The sequence below is a fragment of the Lagenorhynchus albirostris genome, chromosome 5, assembly GCF_949774975.1.
Source record: "Lagenorhynchus albirostris chromosome 5, mLagAlb1.1, whole genome shotgun sequence".
NCBI classification, from domain to species: domain Eukaryota; kingdom Metazoa; phylum Chordata; class Mammalia; order Artiodactyla; family Delphinidae; genus Lagenorhynchus; species Lagenorhynchus albirostris.
The window spans coordinates 126948908-126976664 of NC_083099.1; the positions used below are offsets into that span (position 1 = coordinate 126948908).

At 40.4% G+C, this 27757-nt stretch overlaps 2 protein-coding genes across 3 annotated transcripts in view; one reads left to right on the forward strand and one right to left on the reverse strand.

Moving 5' to 3' along the window:
• Window positions 1-27757, forward strand: part of JAM2 (junctional adhesion molecule 2) — a 410153-nt gene that overhangs the window by 244758 nt on the left and 137638 nt on the right. The gene's annotated exons all lie outside the window — the stretch shown is intronic.
• APP (amyloid beta precursor protein) overlaps window positions 1-27757 on the reverse strand; it is a 275906-nt gene that overhangs the window by 24155 nt on the left and 223994 nt on the right. For both annotated transcript variants that reach the window (XM_060150785.1, XM_060150786.1), the window contains exon 14: window positions 3933-4154. In XM_060150785.1, the coding sequence (XP_060006768.1) occupies window positions 3933-4154 (222 nt within the window). The remainder of the gene's footprint in view (window positions 1-3932; window positions 4155-27757) is intronic.

Sequence of the window (27757 nt, forward strand, 5' to 3'; positions counted from 1 at the left end):
CTTTTTTTTTTTTTTTTTTTGGCGTTACGCGGGCCTCTCACTGTTGTGGCCTCTCCCGTTGCGGAGCACAGGCTCCGGACACGCAGGCTCAGCGGCCATGGATCACGAGCCCAGCCGCTCTGCGGCATATGGGATCTTCCCGGATCGGGGCATGAACCTGTGTCCCCTGCATCGGCAGGCGGACTCTCAACCACTGCGCCACCAGGGAAGCCCTGAGTATTAGCTCTTTTGATGAGGCCTAGGCAATGTAATAGCTGTATCTTGGTCAGGGATCCAGAGGCACTCAGTCATGGACTTTGTCCAACTGGGCACCTACCTTGGCAATACTCAAGGGCCCTGGGGTGTGTGTTCAGTCCATTGGTGTTCTGGGGTATCTCCAAACCATTTTTGTTCTTGACCTTCCAAAAACTGATCACCTTGGGGAAACTGATCACTTTGGGGAAACCCAGGATAAATCCAGTTTTTTTTGGATTATTTGGCAAGAGAAGGAGAAAAAAAAAATCAAAGCTTGCTTTCTAACTTGTACCATCACTGCCTTGTTTCTTGTTTGATTTGAGGCAATTCTTAAGGGGCAGAAGAACAGGAAAACAGTTGAGAGTGCTGACAATGGCATCAGGGGTGGGATTTCAGGAAGCGGCTTTAGTGAAATGAAATAGTTCCTTTTTATATTTCTACGTAAAAGGAACAGTTAGTATTATCCCATTTTTTTCCTAAACAAAATGGATCAGTTTGGCTACTATTTAAAAATTTTAACATAAGAAGCATGTTTAAATATTGATAGACGACGTATAATTTTTAGTGGAGATCATATATATGCCTATGAGTACACATAGAGTCAAGATAAAATGCTTAGGGCGTATAAGAGCAGATTTATTTAACTGCGGTATTACTTATACTATTAATATGATAAATGCAAAGCTAAATTTAACTCATTAAAGACACCAAAGAAACATGTAGGCTGATATTCATATATAAAGTAGTTGAGCTCTCAAGATTTGATGGAGAAAGGGAAATTCTGAAATTCAGGAAGTGAAGCACCTTCTGGAATGTTTATAACGTTTTGCTATTCTCTATTGTGGTCTGTGGTACCAAGCTCATTGCATTTCACCGTATTCACTAAATTTGAAAAGTTAACATAAAACAGGGGCTGGAGTGTCTTTTATCTTCATTAAACTTTGCACAGTTCACATTTCTAAAGGAAATACCAAATATGACAACAAACATCCACATTAATGTCTGTAAATTAATTTTACTCTGTTGCTAACTTAGCTTACGTTGTTAGCTTTCTAAATCCCTTTCTATAAATTTTACCATAAATAAATCACAATTCGCAGTACAAATCTGTAGTACAATTTGTAGTACAAATTGTACAAATTACAACTTGTACAAATTTATCCTCTATTATTTGTGTGTGTGTTCATAAAAATGATTAAGGTAAACTCTAAAGTATGTTTTATCCTACTTTTCCCAAATCAATAAATAATGGAAAATATTAAATGGGAACTTTTCATTTATGGAAAATATATATTTAAAAGACATGTGAAAAGGTCTTAAATTATAAGAAATTGATATTTAATTCTTTATAAATTATAATTTTAGAATCACATTGGAGATGAGTAAGTTCTCAATGGCAGAGTCAATTTTTAATAAAAATAGAGAATAATCTATGTATTTAAATTTTTCGATAAAAAGCTAAAACTTGGACGTAAGTGACAAACTACACATTTAACATTATTTGGTATAAAAAGGGCATTAAGGACTGCAATTTTCTACCAAACAAAGTTTGTTAAGACTCCATACATGTTACCTATTTCTCCATCAATTAAACAACAAAGTATCCTAAAGGAAAAGAAGAAATCTTGTGTGTGTTCAGTTTACAAAATGAGATTGGACATTTTTCACAAAAAAATCTCATTAGAGACTGACTGATGAGGATTTTAAATGACCAAAATGTATTTATCTTAAAAAATGACAAAACTAGCATTCTAGTAATAATACAATTTAATAGGGAAGTCACCCAGCTCTTTGATAACTAAGTATCCTTAAATTCTTTTCCTCTATGTTAGAACTATTTTTATAAATGGTAGTCTTAATTATTTTTATATTATAAATAACACTGCTGTTTATGGTCTGATATTATTACTAGAAGGTACCTTTTTCCAAATTAATGAAACACATTTGGGGTGATTACTCATGTTATAAAAACAGTCCATATAAAGATTTTCTGCAATGGTTCTTTAAAAAAAAGCTTCTCGGGCTTCCCTGGTGGCGCAGTGGTTGAGGGTCCGCCTGCCGATGCAGGGGACGCAGTTTTGTGACCCGGTCCGGGAGGATCCCACATGCCACGGAGCGGCTGGACCCATAAGCCATGGCCGCTGAGCCTGCGCGTCCGGAGCCTGTGCTCCGCAACGGGAGAGGCCACAACAGTGAGAGGCCCGTGTACCGCAAAAAAAAAAAAAAAAAAAAAAAAAAAAAAAAATTAAAAAAAGCTTTTCCAGTGCACTTATGGTCTAATATTGGATTTATATTAGTCTGAGGAGTAAGTGATTGTATTTTGAGGTATCCATACTACATATATCCGTATTTATTACTGTCAAAATATTACTGTCAAAAGTTGCTTCTTTAACAAAGAAAAATCACAGATAAAATCCTATGTGTTCTCGGGCTTCCCTGGTGGCACAGTGGTTAAGAATCCACCTGCCAATGCAGGGGACACGGGTTCGAGCCCTGGTCTGGGAAGATCCCACATGCCGCGGAGCAACTAAGCCCATGCGCCACAACTACTGAGCCTGCGCTCTAGAGCCCGCGAGCCACAACTACTGAGCCCGCGTGCTGCAAATACTGAAGCCTGCATGCCTAGAGCTCATGCTCTGCAACAAGAGAAGCCACTGCAATGAGAGGCCGGCGCACCACAATGAAGAGTGGCCCCCACTCGCTGCAACAGGAGACAGCCCGCGTGCAGCAACAAAGACCCAACGCAGCCAAAAATAAATAAAAAAAAATTAATTTATTAAAAAAAATCCTATGTGTTCTTGAAAAACAAGGTATTAGTATCTCGAAATCAAGGTGTTCCTATGTTCAAAATTTTATACTTCTGAACATGTAAAATGATATGGAATAAGACTAAAAAATTCTCTCCTAAATAGATATTATTTGAAAATTTCTGCTAAGAAATCCCTGTGAATGAAAAGTACATAATCCATTGTGCAAGTTTGTTGACAGAGAAAATCTTGCTTTTCTGAATTATCATAGAAGAAATGTTTAGGTCAATGTGCTTCTTAATTTTGACAGCTGCCTTATATTTAACTTTCCAAACTTTCCAAACACAGAATTGTATAACTTCCAAACTTTCCAAACACAGAATTGTTTGGAATATATTTAACTTTCCAAACACAGAATTGTATAGCAAATTACTTTTCATGACATAAGTGGTTCTTTATCTTTGCCTTTAACATTTAATGTGATCTGAAATGTAATGCACTAGAATAAATAACCAATGAAGACTATTTTGGTGGCTTTCAAACCTCCATTTATGCAGGCCCCATCAAAATTTCTCTCTCTGGGAATTCCCTGGTGGTCCAGTGGTTAGGATTCTGTGCTTTCACTGCCGAGGGCGCAGGTTCAACCCCTGATCGGGGAACTAAGATCCCGCAAGCCTCGCAGTGTGGCCACAAAGAAAAAAAAATTTTCTCTCTCCACTGAGTGAACTGTGATTTCCACAGTTTTATCACATGTCTGTTTTCTTCAGAGGTGTGCATTCTAGGTCACTGTCTCATAAACACTAATTGAATATTGTGCTTTCATTCCAGAAGCAACAAAATACCTCTCAGTGAGAAAGCACTTTTAAAAATTCATATCAAAAGTCACCTCTTAAGAACACGAGAGAGATTATACAACCAGACTGAACACTTGTTCCTGCCTGGGCTTCTTACCTTCATTTTCTGTGTTGGCGGGCACAGAGTCGACCCCAAAAGGATGCCAGGGCTGGAGATCATCCAGGCTGAACTCTCCATTCACGGGAAGAAGCTCCACAGTGGTTTTGGTTTCAGTCAAAGATGGCATGAGAGCATCATTGCCATAACTGATCCTTGGTTCGCTGATCATGTTGGCCAAGACATCGTCTGAGTAGTTCTGCTCTTTCTGAAGCAGCTCATCTAAACAAAACAGAGCCATGTCTTTGGTGAGTAACAGCAACCATCACAACAGAAGGAGCAGCAGCGGCTACCAACTGCTGTCTGCCAGGCACGAGTGTAACTACTTGACATGCATGATCTTATTTACAGCCACAAGGTGGGTACCATTATCGTCTCCATCCTACAGATGTGAAAACTGAGGCACACGGTAGGTAAGCCACTTACACAAAATCATAGCTAGCAATGCCCAAGGTGGGATTTGAGCCCAGGTAGAGTGGCTTAGGCCAAGGCTGATGCTCTGACGCGCTGCACCACTCCCCCCAGTGGTGAAAAACCTTGAGAGGTCAACGGCCATTCTGTCCTAGTCTGCTGTGATCACAGAGGAATGAGATCATGCTTTGGCGGGGTGTTTGCAGTGGAGTGGCGGCAGTATGCAAGGTACAGTTTCTTTCAAGCTGAAGGACATATCCAGCGAGTCCCTAGTCTTTCCATGAACATGTGTTAAGGACAAGAAAAGCGTGATGGGACGTCTGCCTGCTCCATTCTTCAACAGTTCTCATTGTTTTGCCTTGAAAAAAAAATCTGTCTTTCTCAAAGGCTCCCAGGTGCTGCACGATATATGTTCTGAGGCAACAAAGAAGGCCAGTTTTGGCTTTGCAGACGTGAAGCTCTGCTCCAGCCTTCTCTTCTGTGGGATAAACAGCCCCGCCTGCCAACATTTCTCATGGGCTCTCAAACCAAATATCCTGTCTTTCTCTGCTGCGTCTTGTTTGCATCTTGTTTCAAAAAATACTATCAGTTACCCCTTTTTAAAACTGACTAAACAAAATCAACTTTATGGAACATAATCAACCTATCTGAAGTTCTTGTAGACCAGTGAAAATTCCCAAATTACACATTTCATTATTGAAATGCATTTTTACTGGAAAAAAGAGCTGGGAACATAACTCTGTACTAAGTGCAACTGCAGTTTTAAAAACTGAGCATCACAAGATCTGTGATTCTCTTATTATGTTGCCAAAGATTCACCAGGTTTTTCTGTGTGACATATTTTTAACATTAGAGACTTATAAATAGCATGTGTGCTATCAACAATAACATTAATCAGAACTTTTCACTTTCTAATCATACCTCTGTCAAGAGTTTACTGTATTATATATTTCAAACCAATCACTGGTTAGTATTATTGTTGTAGAAAATGAAAAAAGTAAAATCAGGATTTAAATTTGCTTTGTAACATCTTACTATTATCCTTCACATTCTCTTCTAAAGTCACAAAAAATTTATCTGAAAAATTAAAATTCTGTTCAAATATATCTATTAAAAGTCTGACAGACTAGCATTAAAGTATGAGATTAATGTCCTTCTATGAAGTCAGTTTTATTGCAAGATATTTTAAATGATAAAATCTCAAGCAAATCGGTCCTCTTGAAGTCTAATTTGAGTTATAATATATATCTATTTGCTGGGATACCATTCTAAAATTCAATATTTGATGCTTGCAATGACCTTTCCCATACAGATAAAAGGCCCGCATTACATTTCTTCCAATTTTTTCATGTCTTACAGAGTCATAGGTAATGGCTAATAACTTAGCCAATGTCTACTTTAATAAATTAAATGGGTCTTTTATATAAATCTTATGCTTGTGACTGTTAAGTAGTTAAAATGTAAAGAGAGGATCTTCTGGAATAATTATTGGTGCTTACATGTTCATCTTGTGAGGGAATGAATAACCTTTGCCAGCGGGATCAGCTCCTGGCCCTACCTGGCGCCATGTTGTTCTTGGTGTCTTTGTGGCATTTACCATCACTTAACCTCTTCCTCCATCTGGAATTTTTTTCTCTTTGACTTGTATACTCAGTACTGAGCTTGTTTCCTGTGATTTCTCTGAGTAACTCTCTGCTCATTTTTTCTAATCTCTTCGTCTCTGTCATTTTCTTCTTGTATCTCTTTCTATCTGTTTCTTCAGTTCTTCATTTGGAAATCCCATCCACTCTTGAAATGCTAAGGACCCCCTACTTTTGGTTGAATCTGAAATGTATTTCCCCGGCTCTGACTTCTCCCTCCCACTCTAGTGTACATATTTCTAACAGTTTGCTGGAACTATTAACTTAGATCTTCCATGAACTTAGTATGTACAAAACTGGGGGGCTTCCCTGGTGGCGCAGTGGTTGAGAGTCCGCCTGCCGATGCAGGGGACACGGGTTCGTGCCCCGGTGTGGGAGGATCCCACGTGCCGCGGAGCGGCTGGGCCCATGAGCCATGGCCGCTGAGCCTGCGCGTCCGGAGCCTGTGCTCCCGCAATGGGAGAGGCCACAAGAGTGAGAGGCCCACGTACCTCAAAAAAAAACCAAAACCAAAAACAAACAAACAAAAAAAACTGAGCTCAAGGCTCTCCTCCTGCCTTCCCATTTTCTAATCATGGCAGAACTATTCTCCCAGCCACAGGCTTGAAACCTTCAGCACCATCTGTGACTCTATATTTTTGTGTCCCATACTTGAATTACTGAGGGCTCCTTTTTAATTCCATTTTTGGATTCTCTCTTATTCATTTCTTACTCCCCTTTTCCAGTACCCACCTCCCTTGAGCCATCATTATTTTTTGCCTGGATAATTGTGATAATTCTCTCCTCAGTGCTCTCCCTCCTCTAATATTTATCCCTCTGTTTCCCAGATCTTTTCCTGATATTAAGGAATGGCTCCACCCTATTTCAATGGCTTCTCAGTTTCTAATGACTTAATCCCAAACTCCTCTGCCAAATGTTAAAGGCCCTCTGGGATCTGGGCCCACCTCATCTTTTTAGCCATGAAGCTCACAGCTCTTTGCTGTATACACCTGTGATATTGTGATTTATAATAAGAAATATTTATTTGGTCTTTATAGGCACAGAGGTACTAAAACCCTTGGAACTTCTTAGGTGATGTGACCTATAAAGGTGTCTTTTTACATTAATGAGGTGACTTCTGAAAAGCTCCTAGGTCACCTAAGGATGGGGGCTTGTCACCAGGGGAACTAACAACATGCTTAGAAGGTTAGAACTTTCAGCCTCACCCCCAATGGCCAATGATTTAATCAAACATGCCTATGTAATGAAGCCTCTGTAAAAACCCCAAAGAATAGGGTTCACATTATTTACCATAGCCAAAATACGGAAGCAACCTAAGTGTCCACCACAAGTGAATCGATAAAAAAGATGTGGTACATATACACACAATGGAGTATTACTCAGCCATAAAAAATGAAATTTTGCCATTGGCAACAACATGGATGGACCTATAGAGTACTATGCTTAGAGAAATAAGTCAGACAGAGAAAAGACAAATACTGTATAATATCACTTATATGAGGAATCTGAAAAATACAACAAACTAGTGAATATAACAAAAAAGAAACAGACTCACAGATAAAGAGAACAAACTGGTTACCAGTGGGGAGGGGGAGGGACAAGATATGGATAGGGGTTTAAGAGGTACAAACTACTATGTTTAGAATAAATAAGCTACAAGGATATATTGTATAGCACAGGGAATATAGCCAACATTTTATAATAACTATAATTGGAGTATAAGCTTTCAAAATTGTGAATCACTATGGTGTACACCTGAAACTTATATAATATTATAAACAAGTATACCTCAATAAAAAAAGGGAAGAAAAAAATTAAGTGAATTTAGCAAGGCTACGGAATACATGGTCAATATAAAAACTCAGCTGTATTATATACTCACAACAATTAGAAAGTAAACATTTAAAAATATGCTATGTAAAAAAAAGAATAGGGTTAGGAGAGCTTCAGCATTGGTGAACACGCGATGTGGAGATGTGAGAGCGTGCTGGGCTGGGAGGGGGCAGGAGAGCTCTGAGCTCCTTCCCACATACTCTGCCCTAACCTTCTCTTGTTCCTGAGTTAAATCGTTTTTTAATAAACCTGCTAGTTTATTAAAAATCCAGTAAGTAAAACATTTATCTGTGTTCTGTGAGCCATTCTAGGAAGTTAATAGAACCTAAGGAGGAGGTGGCTGGAGTCTCTGATTCACAGATGGCCATCAGAAGGCCAGGTGACAGCCAGGACTTGAGACTGGCTGTGGAGGGGAGTGGGGTGGGCAGTCTTGTGGGACTAAGCCCTTGCTTAACCTGTGGACTCTGACGCTACCTTCCAGGTAGTAGTATCAGGATTGGGTTGAACTGTAGGACACTCAGCTAACGCTGGAGAATCACTTGTTGGTGTGGGGAGAACTCCACACATTGGAATTGGTGTCAGAATCATAATACCACATCTGAACGGTCTGGAATACTCTCAGATGGGACCATGCATTCCCCTCAGGACACCTTTGCTCTCTGTTCCTGCTACCTGGGAAGCCCATCTCTGCTTATATAAACTATAATGAACTCTTCAGGGCCCAGCTCCAATGCCCGCTCTTCTACAGCTCTCCTCCCAATAACTTTATGAGGCAGGCATCATTACCTTTACAGAACATGAATCTAAGGCCGGGAGAGGTGAATGGATTCTTCAAGATTCCATGGCCAGTAAGCATCAGTGCTGAAATCCAAGTCCTGGGCTACATAACACCAACATCCCTGATTTAACCCCTACCTATCCAGGGTCACTCTAATTCTCATCACTGGACTGTTCATTTACAGAGTAGATGGAGAAACCAGGCATTATAAGCATGACTTCCATAATGTCTTCCATATTTACCTTGTAAGCTGACTTAAACACCATGAGCTCTATGCAATGGTTACTGCTTTTGTCCCCTCAAATAGGCATTTCCCAGGCATGGGAGCTGGGGGGAGTCCTGTACTCATCTCAGCCATGGCAGTAAAAAAGATAGTGTAGGGAACTGTCACAGTGGAAAATCTTACATCTGTGCTTCATAAAATAGGCACGGCATTTTAGATTGCAGCAAATCATGGTGTGCCCCCTTTTCTCTTTTACACTGTTGGCAGGAAATTTCCTCCAAATGGCTGCTAAAGTGTAGAGCCCCATGGTGGTTAATTTTCCTGGTTTATTATATTCATTTTCAGAAAATGAAAGAACAAAACATTCAACAAACATTACATTTTTGGCAGACTGAGAAGCACTTAAGCTTTAAAAAAACTTTTGGTACCAAAGCAGAAATCCACTTTCCTATCTCTCTTTAACATAGGAGATTTAGAAACAACCACCTTTGGTCATCTCACTTGGAACAATGAGGTCAGTGTTAGGTTTAAGGGAAGAAAAGAGGGTGGAACTGATGGATTACTGTTAGCTGGAGTAGGATTCAATTTTCTGACCATAAAATGTCTAAGATGGCAACCTACTTCTTGACATTATTAAGGGCTCAGGATTTTACCAACTGTTAACACAATTGGCACCAGGCAATTTCTCTTATGATAAAAAAAAAATTTAAAGCCAAATATCATTTCATTGTTCATTCTGAGTGGGACTTAATCTTTGAATTTTGTGGCCAGACTAACTACACAGAAACCACACTTCTACTATGTCGGTGGCCCCGATGGATTTTTATCTGAATTAATTTAATATTTTATTACAATGCTTTGATGGCATATATTGGGATGTCAAAGCTTTTAAGCATCTACATTTGCCAACTGCTGTATTAGACTAAAAGGCACATTCCCCCCAAGACTCTTTATTTTCTTAAAGGCTAACTGATACTGCCCAAAATTGCAGCAGTTACCTCTGTAGTTAAATATCTTCTGTAATACCCAAGCATATGAGCCTTGCAGTTAAAAGTGGAAACACTTAACTGAATTCAATGGTGGTAATATTTAAACTACAGTGTAAACAATAAAAAGATGTTTAATTTCAAATATTAAACATGAAATGAACCCCACTGTATGTTGCCCTCTTAAAAATATTTCGAGGATGTATATCAAGCATACTTATAGTAAATAAGAGAAAGAAAATGAAACACCTCACCACTTAGCTATCATTGAAAATATTTAAAATATTTTAAAGAAAGCAACATCAGGGCTTCCCTGGTGGCACAGGGGTTAAAAATCCGCCTGCCAATGCAGGGGACACAGGTTCGAGCCCTGGTCCGGGAAGATCCCACATGCCGCAGAGCAACTAAGCCCGTGCCCCACAACTACTGAGGCTGCGCTCTAGAGCATGTGAGCCACAACTACTGAAGCCTGCGCACCTACAGCCTGTGCTCCGCAACAAGAGAAGCCACTGCAGTGAGAAACCCGTGCATCGCCCCAACTAGAGAAAGCCTGCACACGGCAAGGAAGACCCAACGTGGCCCCCCCCAAATAAATAAATAAATAAATTTATTTTTTTTAAAAAAAGAAAGCAACGTCAAAAGAGATCCCCCAGTGGTGATTTCAACTTCAAATGACTAACATATTTTGTTTTTGTAGAAGCAATAGACTTCCATGATAATTCATTTTGAGAGAAATGGCCTCATAAAGGACTATGAATGGGAAACAGATGAATCCTAGATAATTCACCTAATGCTCTTCTTTTAATTATTAATCCACTAGGCAAACTCCTTCTAAAAGTTTAACTGCCATATTTTAGGTTTCAAGAAAATGAAGTTTATAAACATTAAATCAGTTCTTCTACAAGCTTCAGTTGTAATTACTGAACTACCTTTTCCATCTTTTAAACACATTTGGGGTGGGTGGGAAATGTCCTTCACATAGAGGAGGTCCAAGCTCAGTCTTTTCCCTTGTGAAATACGGCTATTCAAGGTCTGATCTGGAGACCAGTGAACATGCTCAGGCTTGCTGGTTTTTCTACTGTATAGAACTGACCCTGCATCGCTATCTTCATTTTCCCCCAATCTTCTGATTCTTCTGGTTCCTAGTGGAAAAACACACATTTATCTGCAGCCTCTTCCCCAAATGGAAATTTTCTATCAACTTTGTCTAACAGAAGAGTCTCACATGATCAATTCTTATGTTTTAACAAATGATTACTTATGCATTTAAAAGGACTGAGGATTACACCTCTATACAATGCATCCCTCCACCATGCCACCCCTGCAACTGCCACAGCTGCACTGGACATATTTATAAAAGGGATGTAATTTTTTCCCCATCAAGAAGCTCTACTATAAATCTGCTGTCATCCATTCTAGGCATTTTGCCCACACCAGGACGATGAGATCAGATTTAATTTTCCAATCACAGTCTGTGCATGTCTGATACATGGCTTAGCATATAACTGCCACGCTGTTCATTATACTTGACATCACCATGGCCTCTGAAACTCCCTAAGCCTTGGTTCCTCATCCATAAAATTAGGAAGTTGGATGGATGGTCTTTGTAGTTTCTTCACTTTGAATCCTGTTATCTATAATCTTGCTGTGTGGGCATCCCCTGAGAGCTTGTCGAAATGCATAATCTCGGGTTCCACCCAGAGCTAGGGAAACAATCTGCACGTTTAACATGATCCCCAGGCAATTTTTAAAAAACTGAAGTATAGTTGATGTACAATATTATATGTTACAGGTGTACAATATAGTGATTCACAATTTTTAAAGGTTATACTCCATTTATAGTTATTATAAAATATTGGCCATATGCCCTGTGTTGCACAATATATCCTTGCAGCTTATTTTATACATATTACCTCTTAATCCCCTACCCCTATATTGCTCCTCCCCACTTCCCTCTCCCCACAGGTAACCACTAGTTTGTTCTCTGTATCTGTGAGTCTGCTTCTTTTTTGTTATATTCATTCGTTTGCTGTATGTTTTCGATTCCACATATAAGTGATATCATACAGTATTTGTCTTTCTCTATCTGACTTATTTCACTTAGCATAATACATCTGATCCCAGGCGAGTCTTAAGCACATTACAGTCTGACCACTGCCACGAGGTCTACAAAGGCATCAGTACAAAATGGGCTGTTAACCCCTTCCTACAAGACAAGCCTCAAAACAAAAACAAGGTGTGAAAGGTGAGTATGGCCAAGAAACAATATTGCCAGAAGAAACCTTGCTGCAAAACACCTCAAAGGCATGTTCATAAACCCAACCCACCCTATGGCCTTGAAGCTGTCATTCACGATAACATTTTTCTGAACCAGGAAGCCACAGGAAAGGAAAGACTAGTTATGAATTTCCTTTGTTTTGCCAGACTATTTGTCAGGCAGGAAATTACATAGGAGCCAGAGCAGGAAAGTGTTCAGGAAACAAACAGGTCATTGTTATTCAGACCCTGAGCAAAAGAATGTACTTTAAAAAGTAGAGGGCACCAGAGGACATACTTCACTGCTGTGCTCTCCCCTATAAAGACTGAATTTACGTCTTAAGCATGGACTGACTTATAGTTCAACGGAGCAGAAGTTGTTTGAAATGCTGATTTGGGGGAGAACCTATGTGGTCTTCAAGTGATTACTGCACACGGCTGGGATGTTTCGATCAGCGTGTGACTGGTGCGACAGCAATACTGTGATGGAATTGTGTCATGCTATGACATCTTGATGGCATGAGATCAACGGCACCAATGACGCCTTCCATGCCTGTGGCCTTTACATAGCTGTTAGCTCATTTGATATCCACATCAACCTTCATAATGGGATTACTACCCCCAATGACAGTTGAGCAAACTGTGACACCAACCTTGAGAAATACATGTAAAGTTATCGAGTAACTGAACTGGGATCTGAACACAAGTATCCCGATTCCTAGTGCAACCTTCTCACTATTCCATTGAAAAAAAAAACATTTTATGGAGGACGTGGCTATTTCACTTTGATTAGTAACAAATATTATAAAAATACATCCACATCTATCATCACAAGCATCCTGTTTTGCATACATTATTTTTGATCGATTTGGAAAGTGATGAATGTAATGATATCTTTTTTACACGTGAAGAAACCAAGGTAATCACAGAGCCGGTGTCCAAGGTCACAGAGTTTCTTGATGGTGGGGCAGAGCTGAAAGGCCAGGTGTTCCCAGCTACACAGCCACGCACTGCCCCCTTCTCTAAGTGAGGCTTACCTGTCACTCCTGTTTTGATGGTCCACCCTCAGCAGCAGTTTCTCCTCTCACCCATCTCCCACTTCTTTAGATTTCCCTTTCTCTGGTAGACTGGTATAAATATGATGGCCACATGAACTGGTATAAATATGATGGCCACATGAACTGTCATTAGGTTTCACCGATCGAGTCAAATTTAAGATATTTAGACTGCTTTGGATTTTGAGCAATTTAAATTTACAAGGCTGCCATATTTTCCAACATGAGGAAAAAATGAGATATATTATCACAAAGCAAAACTGTTCCACAAATCTAGTTTTTATTTTGACCTCCCAGAAAACTGGGTCAGTCCTCTTATTTTTAGCTACACTATCAACCCTGAAAATCTCTCACGGTCTCAAAATTCAGACTCCACGTCTGAATCTGGGTTTATTTTTCTTTAGTAGTTTCTTGGACAGAGATTTTAAATGGAGCATGCTTTGTCCACTTATGGCAACAAACTATCCCTGAAGGTGATACAAACATGGCTACACGTTACTTGTGAGAACATTCCTTGTTGCAAGTGACATTCTCCTGAAGCATCGCTTGTCTCGCTTAAAATGGAGCATATAGAGGAAGTTCCTTTTCAAGACAAATTTCGTTTTGACTTTCAAACAACGCAGATCAAACAACTTAGACCTACCAATGGCCATCAGAAATCAAGATAAAAGTCAGTCAGGCTCCCTGGTTTCTAAAAACAGAGTAGAGTTCCTACTTCATGTTTACTTGTGGAACTTGAGCCAATGACCTGATCTTATTTCCAACCACAGTAGGAGTCTTGGTCCCGCCTGGGTAGTCAGGAGCCTAAGCAATCCTGAGGGGAAAACTCTTCTAAAGTTTAAGCTAAAAACCAAGTTTACATATTACAGAAAGAATCTCAAAGTATGCTGTGTTGAGGGCATAATTCACATATATAAATGTGCCCTAGTTTTGAAGAAACAACACATAGTGAAGAATTTCAGTGTAAAGGGCCAATCTGTAGTACCAGCTTTAGCTTGTATGTGTATGAATGTTTTCCTCTGGTTAATACATATAGTGAAAATGCATATATGTCCATGAATGTAAGCAGATGCAGACTAAATGTCCTCTGCAAACTAAATTAAAATAAATGTGATTTTTATGTCTTATATCCCTTAAACAAAAGTCAATGATTTCTTATGGCCTTCAACCTAGCAAGACAGTTGTCTCTTCACATGTTAGAGGAAAAACTGGCTGTCTTGGGGTAGTTGAGAGATGTATACTTTTATGGCTAAGCTCAAGGAGTTTCAAAGTAATGATGATTATGTAGAATTTTCTCTTCAAAATTGTCTTTAAGAGCCTAACCCCTGCAGCATCACTTCACTGTGATTCCTCCTTATATAAAAATGTAGTTTGGTGTTAATTATGAGTCATATACATTCAGTGCAAAGAAAACAAAAGAAACAAAAATTCACTTGCCATCCCACCAAAAATAATTTTTAACATAGTTTTATCCTTTACGGAATCAATTATTTCATCTCGTCCCCTCATCACTTTATTATCTAGTTGTTAAGACTGTGGTCAAGGAGACAGAATTTTGTGAGATTACTGAAGAAGGCCCCTGGAATTGGAGTTATCAGATTTGAGGACACAGAGAGACGCAATCACAAGAATCCGTATTTCTCCAGTGCCATTCCAGAGTATGTATTTCTTTGTTCTCTGGTAGGTTGTTCTGCATAGTTCGTACAGTTTATTGCTTGTTTCTTTGTACTTGTAAGTTCTCCGCTATACAGTAAATTGGAAACATGAAATAAAACCTGAGGTTTGCTCTATCTGGGTCAGTATCACATTTCATTTTTTAAAAATTGCTCGTGCTTTTAGTGAGCACAAGAAAGGATAATGTGGAAGATTATTTTAAAAAAGGACTCAAATGACTGTTTAACTGCTCTTGCATACATTTTTATAAATGCAAAGTCATTCTGGCAGCTGTATACAATCTGAGCACATACTCCCCTGGAGCCTTCGCTGTGGATGCTGGGGCATTCTGGGCACCGACCCACAATATCCCCCCTTTTGCTCCACCTCAGCTCTAAACCAACTAAGAGAGAGCAGCTGGAGATCAAAACATCACCTTTACTTCTGATAAAGGCCAGGCCCTCACCAGCCCACAGGATGCGAGTCACATATAGGGCACATGGCTTGTCAAGCTCTGTGCAGACTGCATTTCAGCTCCACCCTGTACCCCCAGCTGCACGTGACAAGGGAGGGAGTCTGAGTGATGCCCCTACCACTGTGTCCTGTCCAACCTGCGCACTGTAAGCAGTGGTCCTGTCTGATTGGCACCTTCTCCCAAACTCGTGAGAGAAATCTTTCTTACCTGGGTAAGAGACACCCTATGGGCAACAGTGCCCCTCTCAACAGCTAGTAATCATTCTCTGCTATGCTATGAAAACAGTGCACAGTAATTGATTCATATCTGATAAATGCCTAATCGACAGAACTCTATACAGGCATACAATAAAGGCAATACTTCGCTTTACTGTGCTTTGCATTTTTTTACGGACTGAAGGTTTCTGGCAACCCTGTGTCAAGCAAGTCTATTGGTGCCATTTTCCCAACAGCATTTGCTCACTTTTTGTCTCTGGATCACATTTTGGTAATTGTTGCAATATTTCAAACTTTTTCATTATTATTATATTTGGATGGTGATCTATGATCAGTGTGTTTTTTTTTTTTTTTTGGTGGTACGCGGGCCTCTCACTGCTGCGGCCTCTCCCGTCGCGGAGCACAGGCTCCGGACGCGCAGGCTCAGCGGCCATGACTCACGGGCTCAGTCCCTCCGCGGCATGTGGGATCTTCCCGGACCGGGGCACGAACCTGCATCCCCTGCATCGGCAGGCGGACCCTCAACCACTGCGCCACCAGGGAAGCCCGATCAGTGATTTTTTATGTTACCAATGCAAGAAGATTACAGATCGATAAAGGCTCAGATGATGGTTAGCATTTTAAGCAATAAGGTATTTTCTAGCTGAAGTACGTACGTTGTTTTTTAGACACAGTGCTGTTGCATACAAAAGAGTACAGCATAGTTTGAACATAACTTTGACATGCACTTGGGAAACCAAAAAATTCACATGACTAGCTTTATTGAGATATTCGCCTTATTCTGGTGGTCGGGAACCGAGTTTGCAATTATCTTTTAGGTATGACCGTATTTTGAAGCATGTAAGGTATTGGTTACCCAGGCTGCCTAGCTCATGGTAGAAAGTAACATTTTCAACATCCATACATAGGTGATTTCATTCAAGGAGCCTAAGATTTATGCTGGTAAGTACAAGGGGTGCAGGCAGGGGTGGATAAGGTCAGCGCGAATCACAAGCGAGGATGCTCCTGTTCCTGTAGACAGCGTATCATGTTTGTATGCGTGGCAGTGCACCTGAAAGGTTTATTTATGCAGGTTGAAAAGAACCACATCAGTCCTCTATGCTCTTCTGCACACTGGCCTATGTTTGTTTTCTTTAACATAAAATGGTTCTGCAGTGAACATTTTTAGAACAGCAATGGTCCTTTCTCTTCTGCAGTAGTGGACTCACGGGATCCCTTAACAATATAGGGGGAACCAAGCCTGGCGATGGAAAGTGCTTGGCATCTGAAGCTTGGCGATGGATGGCAAGTGTCTGTCTTTGGGGAAGCATTAATAGAGCAGATGTGGAGAGGCTGAAAGGACTCACTTTAAGAAAATTAATCTGGAGTCAAGAAAATTAGAATCATTTTATTATTAATTAATGAGCTCATTCATTCATTCATTCACTTATTCACCTGTTCAGCAATCCTACGTCTTCCAGGCCAGGGCAGGAAATAACTAAGGCAGTTTCTTTTTACTCAAAGCTCACGGCCTCAGATGGGCATAAAAGTAATTCCTATACAAATGCTATGGTAAGGGGTATAGACAGAGCGAGAAAGAAACAAACTGGGACTTTGGGGTGGGGGAGATAGTGATATTACAGCTTCGCTAAGGAAGACAGGCTACTGTTCTAGTATTTACAAGTGCATGGATCAAGGCACAGAGGATGGGCTGCCCAAGAGCTGGGACTCTTCTTGTTCCTGGGACACAAGGGAGGTGAAAAGGGAAGCAGCTTAGACAGAAGCTAGGGGCTTTACATTTGTGGGATACACACAGGGCGAAGGAATATACTGACCTGCACGAAGAGTAGGCCATTAGCAAAATCCAGACTATGGTTATTCCATGGGTTGAGTGGCCCGCAGTTCAGTAATAAGTAAATTACAAAGAAAAGAAAAGGATAGAGGGGAAACCTGAGGATTATAAAATCCTAAAGAGACATATCAACATTAAAAAAAAGGGGAAGAAGATAGTGGGCAAGGATGTACACTAGTGATAAAAACTGAAAGATGTTTAAGGAAGTGATACAAAGAACAACAGTGTTACTTTGGAGGTGGTGGGAGGTGCACCAGGGAGGGTGTGACTGGGATAGGGTGGAGGTGCTATTGGGTGGCTGGTAATATTTTTATTCTTGACCTCAGTTTTGTCCATCAAAAGAGCAAATATGGGGGGAGAAAGACAGGTTCTATTTGGACATGTTGAGTTTGTGATCATGGTGGACATCATGGTGGAGAGGTCTGGAGCCCCTGGAAATATGGGCCTGGAGAGCTCACGGAAGGACTGAAACAGGCCCACTGGGAAGCACTGGGATGAAAATGGGAGTTTTCCCATTTTCCCAGGTATTTTAGTAAAAAAGCCCACATTAGATTCCCCCAGGGGGATTTATCATACGTTGAATTCTGCTAGATAATGAACAGTTCCATCCACAGTGAAGTGTCACATCCTCACTAAAAATTCTTTACAGTGTTGAACTGCTGTGCTTAACAATAACATCAGATTGGTGGTTACTGTTAAGAACGACATGGAGCAAAGTATTTTGCATCCAGAAAGTGTCACAGATCTTCCCCTCACCCCCTCTTAAATCCAATCATTTCAGTATGAGCACCCATGAGATGATGAAAAAAAAAGCAACCTTATTTTTTTTTGTTCTGCAAAGAACACATGAGAAAACTGTGTAGGAGATAAAAAATAAAGTAGACCCAATCCTTTTGCTAATTTACCTTTGAATATGCTCTCCCTTCAGACAATGATGAAATGAAATGGGGGTGCTGTCATTGAGGCCAGCCAGCTCTGCTTCAAGTTCCCTGTAAGCCATGAACCCTGGTGCCAGAGGTGTGTTCCACTGAACATGGTAGAAAATTACCCCAGATGACCACTTCCTCACCAAGAATGGATAACCCATTTTGCTGCCTGAGACAACTGTTTCCACGATATACTTCCCTGCTGCCTTGTAACAGGGATCTTGCCCTAGTTTTTCCTTCTAAACTGTTTCTAATCTCCACACTTTCCAATCTCAGCACTAGACTCGTCCAAGCCCCTGATGCTTTTCCTGTTGAAAACTTACATGGAATTCTAGTAATTTCCCTTCTTCAAAAAAGTTGCTTAAAAATGTTATTTTCATCTCAGCAGAGTCCTCCTCCACCCTGCTCTGAAAAAGTCTCAACTCAGAAATAAAAAAACAAAAAACAGACTTCATCTTAAATTATGATATACTATATAAAGAGTTATCAGTTTGGTCTCAGATTTCTATTCTTTCCCCTTTTACACAATCAGATTAAAAATATAACTAGCTTTCTCTGAATATACAGTATCAAAACATGATCATCTTCAATAATATGTAAATAATTAACCTCAAAATTTAGAGCCCTCTACACTAATTACCACAGGGCTCCAACAACCTTTTGTGTGTGTGTTTGTGATATAAGCAGTCTTTATTCGAACATACTATAAGCTTCAACAACAAATTAAAAAATGATTCACCTTATGGTGCATTTATCCATGTCTTTTCATCTTCCAAGTGTAGTAAACATTAATTAACCTTGGCTAATTAAAACAGTCATGGTTTACAAATTTACTCATTAATCAGCCTCAAGCAAATGCAAAGGATTTAAAGCCTTTCACAATTCGAACCAGTTAAATATGGAAATTATTTTTTTTTAAGTGAAGAGGTCATAAAAAAACATCCAGTCCTTTGACTTAAATTTGAGAATGTTTTGGAAAGAAACTTGGACAATTTTTTGGATTTGTAGAAGTCAAAGGAAATTAAAAATAAAACTGCCTGGGACTTCCCTGGCAGTCTGGTGGTTCAGACTCTGCGCTTCCACTGCAGGGGGCGTGGGTTCCATCGCTGGTTGGGGAACTAAGATCCCCCATGCCCGTGCGGTGTGGCCAAAAAATATACAAAAAATCAAAAAAACCCTGCCTGGTATGGGTTGAATTGTGTTCCCCCTCCAAAATATACCGATGTCCTAACTGCCAGTCCTCTGAATATGACCTTATTTGGAAATGGGATCTCTGCAGATGTAATCAAGTAAAGATGAGATCATACTAGAATAAGGCCCTCAGTCCCAGATGGACCCTACAGGAGGCAGGTGGGCTCTTGGTCATATTGAAAACGACACACAGGCAGAGGTTGGAGTGATGTACCTACAAGCCAAAGAAACGTCAGTGATTGTCAGCCACAGCAGAGGCAAGAAAATGGAATGAAACAGATACTCCCCTAGGCTCTTCACAGGGAGCATGACCCTGTGGACACCTTCATTTTAGACTTTTAACCTCCAGAATGGTGAAAGCATAAATTTCTATTGTTTTAGGCCATCCAGTTTATGGTCATTTGTTCTGGCAGTCCTAGGAAACTACTACACTACCCGTATAAGTGAATATTAACCATCTGCTAATGAGATAGCCATTTCTGACTATAAATAAATATGCAAGAGTAGAATGTAGATTTTTAGTGGGCCCTTTATTCAAAGCTGGAATAAGTGGACTGGAGAGGAGTGAAGAGCTCTATAATCTAATAGTCTAATTTGGCGCCATCAGTGCAGAGATGTTTTCCCTCTGAACACCAGAAAGTGCTTCAATGGAGACCAAAAGGTTTCTCTGTTTCAGCTCTCAGCATCTCTATTCCCTTCTACAGGGAAACCATCCACTTCCTTTTCTGGACCCTCACTGGCTGCACGGGAATTCTGGGTACCAGTGTCAACACAAGCTCAGCAAGGCAGTGGAAGGGCCTCAGTTTCAAAACCCTTGTAAACACAGAGGTTATATGTTATGTTCTTTCTAAGAAGCTGGAAGCTGAATTGTCCTTGGCAGCACAACGCATGGCAAATGCCTGGCAGGTTTCAGGTTTTATTAACTCTAGGGTGATGAAAGCATAACCCTCTCTCATGCCAGAACTGAGTCTGCATATGCCAGTATGACGTAGGTCATATCTCCATTCAGCAGCTAAATGGAGTGATGCTCAAATAGCTCGAGTCATCTATAACGTTCAGCATATCAATTTTAACTTAGAGTCCATTCAACAAGCTGGATCTTAATGAAACTTCTCCAGGGGCCTAAAGTTTTACTTTTATTCTTGTATGAAATATGGATGATTGGAATAGAATATTTTACAGAATGAATGTTTACTACAACTAGGTTATTTGTGACTTTTGGCTCAAGACATGAGAAAAGATGGCTACCAATACCTGGTTGTGGATTTATCCTGCTCTACTTTGTTATCCTATCTGGTCTGTCCTTATGCCTCAACACTGGGAATGCTTGGCTTTCGTCACTTAGAGATGAAGAGAAGAATATGGAGAAATTAGTAAAAGAACAACATTTAAAAATCCATCAAATCAATCCATGTCAAGTGTATGCTTTTTATATATCAAAGAGGTCTGTATTTGAAGTTCACAAAGAGAGAGTAGAAGACTGCTGACATGAAAACTGGTTTCAGTGACTTAGGGTAGAGAAGCAGGAAAAATGTCTTTCATGGCCTCCCTTGACTTTCTGAGGATGAAAGAACCCACATGCACTAAATAGATGATGGTTGCGGAATACTGAAGACGGGGTACACTGGATCTATCCAAAAACATGGTGTAGCCAACTATTATGGACTGGATTGTATCCCCACCCCTCCCCCAAATTCATATGTTAAAGCCTTAAGCCCTAATGTGACTGTATTTGGAGACAGGCGCTTTAAGGAGGTAATTAAGGTAAAATGAGCTCATAGGGTGGAGCCCTATTTCAACAGGCCTGGAAGATCTCTCTCACTTGTATACAGAGAAAACGCCACGTGAGGACCCAGCAAGAAAGCAGCTATCTGCAAGCTAAGGAGAGAGGCCTCAGGAGAAACCAAACTTGCTGAGACTTTGATCTTGGACTTCCAGTTTCCAGAACTGTGAGAAAAAAAAAAATTCTGTTGCTTAAGCCACCCAATCTGTGGTATTTTATTATGGCAGCCTGAGTTGACTAGAATGCCCCCCTAGTCATACCCAGATCAAAGGAAGATCAGTCAGAACAGCTTTTTCAAAGAGATTTTGCTGCTTTCTTCTTCTTCTTTTTTTGGAAAGGTAATGGCTGAAGATGAGAAAAGGAGTGTGAATTACCAGTGGGTCACCAGGGATGAGCAGTGAATTTTATGTCCTGCCCCTTTCATAAAAGTGACAAGGAAGTGATTTCTTCCAAATGTGACACAGTCCAAGGTTGGAAAGTATACTTGACCTTTGGGGCTTTTTATTTTCCTTACTTTTTCTGGCCATTTGCCAAGAAAGTTCTCAAGTGCTAGCTGCTCTGCTACCTGCCTTCACTACAGGCAGAGGGAAAATTCCAAAGGACGATTTCCTCACACATCTGGGACATTTCCAGTTACGTGGTCTACTTGCTTTGGGGGAAAAAAATAGATGGTGTATGATTTTTATGCCAAGTCTCCACAGGAGATACTTTAAGTAGCAAAGGAATATAATTTGCATTCCTGTATTATCAAAGAAATACATACACTGCTGCTTAACAGAATGAGATGCTCTTAGGTTTGGCACCTGAAGTTGGTACCCAGTGTGCCTTGTCTTGGTAATTTTTTTTTGTCAATTCGCTATGGAGACACACACTTCCTGAGCTAATGTTAGGCTCTCTGACAATCCTCCAAGATTAAGCTTTTACCGTTTGTCATTTACAATGCTGACAACTCCAGGTGTATTTTGTCAATTTTCCCTTTTATCCTTTATTAAAATAATATCACTTTCGATTTGAAGAGAGCCTAAATCAGTAGTTTCTTTGAGTAAAATGTCAGTATCAATAATAGAAAGTGAAGAATCTAAAGAGGGAAGAAAAGATTCTGGTAGGTAGAATAGTAAATTCACAATTTCTGAAAGCAATAAAAGAGCAAATGGGGGGCTTCCCTGGTGGCGCAATGGTTGAGAGTCCGCCTGCCGATGCAGGGGATGCGGGTTCCTGCCCCGGTCCGGGAAGATCCCACATGCCGCGGAGCGGCTGGGCCCGTGAGCCATGGCCACTGAGCCTGCGCGTCCGGAGCCTGTGCCCCGCAACGGGAGAGGCCACAGCAGTGAGAGGCCCGCATACCGCAAAAAAAAAAAAAAAAAAAAAAAAAAAAAAAAAAAAAAGCAAATGGGGAAAACATTAAGAGAGACAGCATTTGCTGACTGAAGCCTGCCCTATTCTTGTTCATTTCTTTTAGACATAGTTAATCAAAGTTAATAAGCTGTTTATGCCAATCCCTTTTCATAGCTAATAAGAAGTCTTAACGTGGATAAAGAAAACAGCCACCAACTCTGTCACAACTAAACAAATTCTCAATGAATTTGAACTTCAAGGTTAATAATGCTCTTCACTTTAATATTTTAGATAGTCACTGCTTTGGAAATAAGCACCACTAGAAATCCACATGGCTAATTTTCAATGACAGCAACTGCTATTCTTCGATGTTTAAGACCAACAGAAACATAATCTAAGCCTGTAAGAATCCTTGTATTTTTGGTACTTCATATAAACATGAGTTTTAAAACTTTTGAATATTTAAGAATCACCTGGGTAGGGTAAGGAAAATGAAGATCTTTGTAAATCAGAGGTGGAGCCCAGAGATCTGCATTTTTAACAAGAATGCCCAAACATTATTGGGCATCACTTGGCCCCAAGAGCACATGGCTTCCAGAATAACAACTTCCACAGGGAGTGCACTGGATGAGTTCTCAGGTGCTTTTCACATCCAAGGACTTACAGCAACCAAACCAGCAAATGCCAGATACTTTCCTCTGTCCATGGCAGATGTACAAAGGTGCAGAAATCACACAGGGCAGTGAAGGAAGCCTAAGCTATGAGCTGTTGAGTCAATACACTCATCACATTAGCCTGCTCTGTTGGTGTGGACCCATCTCTTTATTTTACATCAAAGAGATCTAGAAAGCAAGCAAGGTCTCTCTCATACATTCATACAATATTTGACTTACTGGACAGGAAATTAGGCCTTTTTTTTTTTTTTGGATAACTTTGTTTCAGTAACTCTGCAGACAGTCTCAACTTAATTCCTCTCTTATACCCAAAAGAGGTACTTCAGGTATAAAAAAACTTCTCCATCAAGATGGAAAGAAGGAACTGAAGTGTTGAAAATTGGTTTTCTGCCAAAAGGAAGGCAAGAGAAATAAAGCAGAGACTTAGCCTATAAACTTGAAATCCATTCCGGCAAGGCCTGAGTACTAGATTAAAAAGGTACTTCCCCCAGACCTCATCTATTCCTACTTTTCTTGAAACAGCTTCTGTTTTCTGTTTTCCTCATGGTAACTGCCATTGCCAACAGCAATCTGGAAACTGTTCTGATTAATTCTTAGCAGAAAACCGAGAGGCTATTCCTGTAATTATTATTATTATCCTCAAAACACTTAAATTTGGTTGGTTTGCTTCAAGTGTTCATCCTCAGTATCCAAAAAAATTGCCAAGAACTTGTTTTGACAGATGACAACACCCTAAAAAACAGGAGGAGGGAAGCAATAGTGCTTTAGGAAGTATTTCCGTTCTTTTTTTACAGAATAGCATAGAAATTGAGATCTCTAGGGTTACAGTAGACTATAAAGCCTTGGAAGAAAAAAAACAGAGATGGTCTAACACTTTCACTGATCATTTAGACTCGGGACTTAAAACCATTTCCACCTAAGTTTCTTGAAATGCTACATTTCCAGCCAACATCACGTATTGCAACTTCCCTACAATTTTAGGGGCACGGAACACCAAACTGAGAGAAATATAAACTGAAGAGGAGTCAGTTTATAAATATAAACTGAAACGGGAGCCAGGTCTGCTGCATGTCATTTGTCCTTTCTTTATAGTTATTTTAAAGGCAGTGATGCTTATCAAAAAATATAAATAGTCCTGAGGGGTTTCAAGTGACAGTAGAAATGTCCCTCTCTTCTCCACAGGATATCCGGAGGGATATGGTGTCAAATTAGAGAAGACTGTACGTTTTAATTTATTAGGGAGAGGCAACCAGTTCCATAAAAAGATTATACCCATCTAATGATCAATAGCTTATGAAGTTCCTTTTCACTTGCCCCCGTTATGACAGGGTATGACAGGTTTAAAAAATTACCAATTTGATAATTTAAAAAAATTATGTTTTGATTTTTAGTATTTAATCATGAGAAGTGTATCTTTTCATCTAAGACTATTCAGCAATTATGTATCTTTTTCTATAAATGGAGCTGTTATATTTATGAATTAAATATATTAACTTCATTTAGGTTTTCACCTTAAATACTTCTTGTGGTATATGGTTTTTTATCATGTGGATTTAGGACATAACAGTATGGGTAAATCTAAATGGCTTATTGGTGGGCTAGAATAGATCCTCACCTGTTTACTAACTTTTTGTAAGTTGAATACACTCTAAATCAGTAATTCTCAAAGTTCTGCATGCATCACAGTCACCTGGACAGCTTGTTAAAAGCTAGACTGCGAATTCCTCAACCCAGCATTGCTGATTCAGAAAGTCTGGGGTGGGACCAGAGAATGTGAATTTCTAGCAAGTCCCCAGGGGACGCTGATGCTGGTGATCCAAGAATCACAAATCTTCTAACTGAAGAATTCCTTGAAGACACGTATTTGTAATACTGGCTTGTACCTAGTAATTTGTTTCAGGAGAAACGAATGCACAAGAAATTTGATTCACACCCTCAAAGAGATTATAATTAGTACAGGATAATTAGTTGACATGTACACATCAAAACAACAGCACACACATGTAATATATAATGATCATTATAATGATCAGAGTACAGATGCTTTGTGTTAATTAAAGAATTAAAGGGAGAGGTGACACGAGAGTTTGGGATTTGGAAGCTCAAAAAGATCTCAATAGGCCAAAACTGGGCAGGGGTATTGCAGGCAGATGGAGCAGAATATGTAAATATATCCAGGGCTGTGGACGTAAGATCAGCCTTCTTGGAAGGTTAGGCTCATGAAGGAGAATAAGGGGAACAACTATTTGCTTTGCCTGTCCAGGGTTATTTTATTATTATTTAAAAAAATTGAAGCGTAGTTGATTTACAATGTTACGTTAGTTTCAGGTGTACAGCACAGTGATTCATATATATATATATTCTTTTTCAGATTCTTTTCCCACTATTTGCTTTGCTGTTCAGGGTTATTTTGAGAATCAAATGAGTCTTAAACAAAAAAGAGAAGAAAAGAGAGCACCTACCAAGCACCGGTGCGGTACCACGGACACCTAAGGGGACAGGAGGAACCCCCAGGGACCGGGTAGGAAGTGGGGCGAGTGAAGGGGGAGGAGAAGTGGAGGCGGGACGGGACTGGTGTCCCTGAGGGGCAGTTGGGAGAAGGGAAGGGATCCCACGTCCGAGGTGGAAACTGGGGGACCATTGGGAGGGCAGAGAATCAAAAGGGAGCATGGTCAGGTTTCCCCTGCCCACATGGGCCCTGGGGAACCTGCTGAGATCCCGGGCCAGATCCTCTGCCCACCGAGGCCCCCTCCAGCCGTGCGGGTCCTGAAAAAGTGGGAGGGAGGGAAGCGGGAGCAAAAGTAAAGGCCGGACCTCCGGGACCAGCACTCCTGAGGGGTGGCTGGTGGAGGGGAGGACGTCCTACATCCAGTGGGACCCACCCATGGTTAGGGGTCCAGCAGGGACGGTGAGGGAGGGGCGCAGAGGAACAGAAGGGAACGGGGCCAGCGCTTTCCCTGTCCACTTGAGCACTGGGGAGCCGGCTGGGCTCCCGGGCCTACTCCTCTGCCCTCGGACCCTCCTTCCCGCAGTGCAGAGCCCAAGCCCTGCCCCTACACCCCAACCCGGGGCCCCACCTCTACACTCGGAGACCCCCTCTGAGACTCCCTCCAACCGCATTGGGCCTAAACCCCACCCACACACCCTCACCCAGGGCCTTACCTCCAAACTCCAGAACTCCACGCTCCAGAGGCCCTCCTTTGGACATGCTGCCCCTCCCTTTCTATGCAGGTCCTAAGCAGAGGCCCCGCCCCACGCTGAAACGTCACCCCCCACCCACCTAGGTCCTGCCCCACCCTAAACCCCGCCCCTGCCTAAACTCCGCCTCCATAGCCAAGGCTCTTCTTTTTTTTTTTTTCTTTTCTCTTTTCCTCTTTTAGATTGGGGTTCTCTTTTACCTTGTTGATTCATTGTTGTTGATTTTTTAATATTTTTATTTTTCCTAATAAATCTTTTATTTTTCTAATTTTATTTTATTCTTTATACATTATTAGTGATCACTCCTTTTGGCCTGTTGCCCTCCCCCAACCCTTTTTTTTCTGCTGTAGTTTTATTTTAGCTTGTTGCAGTTGTTTCAATTATAGTTTTATTTTTTCTAATGTATTTTTTATCTTTCTAATTTTATTTTGTTTTTTATTCTTTGTACGGCTCATTTTTTTCTTTCTTACTTTTTTTTTTTTTTTTTAACCATGCCATGAAGCTTGAGGGATCTTGGTTCCCAAGCCAGAGGTCGGGCCCAAGCTCCTGTGATGGGAACTCCAAGTCCAAACCGATGGACTAACAGAGAAACTCAGACCCCAGGGAATATCAACCGGAGTGAGGCCTCCCGGACATCATCATCTCAGTACCAAGACCCAGCTCTGTATAACTGCCTGCAAACTCCAGTGCTGGACATCTCAGGCCAAACAACTAGTTTGGCACGAATAAAGCACCACCCATTAAAAAAAAAAAAAAAAAAAAAGAAGAAATGGAAAATTAAAAAAGAAATGAAAAAAAAAGTTACATACGAAGGAGCAAGGTAAAAACCTATAAGACCAAATAAATGAAGATGAAATAGGCAATCTACCTGAAAAAGAATTCAGAGTAATGATAGTAAAGATGATCCAAAATCTCAGATACAGAATAGAGAAAATACAAGAAACATTTTACAAGGATCTAGAAGAACTAAAGAGCAAACAAACAGTGATGAACAACACAATTACAGAAATTAGAAATACTCTAGAAGGAATCAATAACAGAATAACTGAAGCAGAAGAACGGATAAGTGACCTGGAAGATAAAATGGTGGAAATAACTGCCAGGGAGCAGAATAAAGAAAAAACAATGAAAAGAATTGAGGACAGTCTCAGAGACCTCTGGGACAACATTAATGCACCAACATTCGAATTACAGGGGTCCCAGAAGAAGAGGAGAAAAAGAAAGGGTCTGAGAAAATATTTGAAGAGATTATAGTAGAAAACTTCCATAACATGGGAAAAGAAATAGTCAATCAAGTACAGGAAGCACAGAGAGTACCATACAGGATAAACCCAAAGAGAAACACTCCGAGACACATATTAA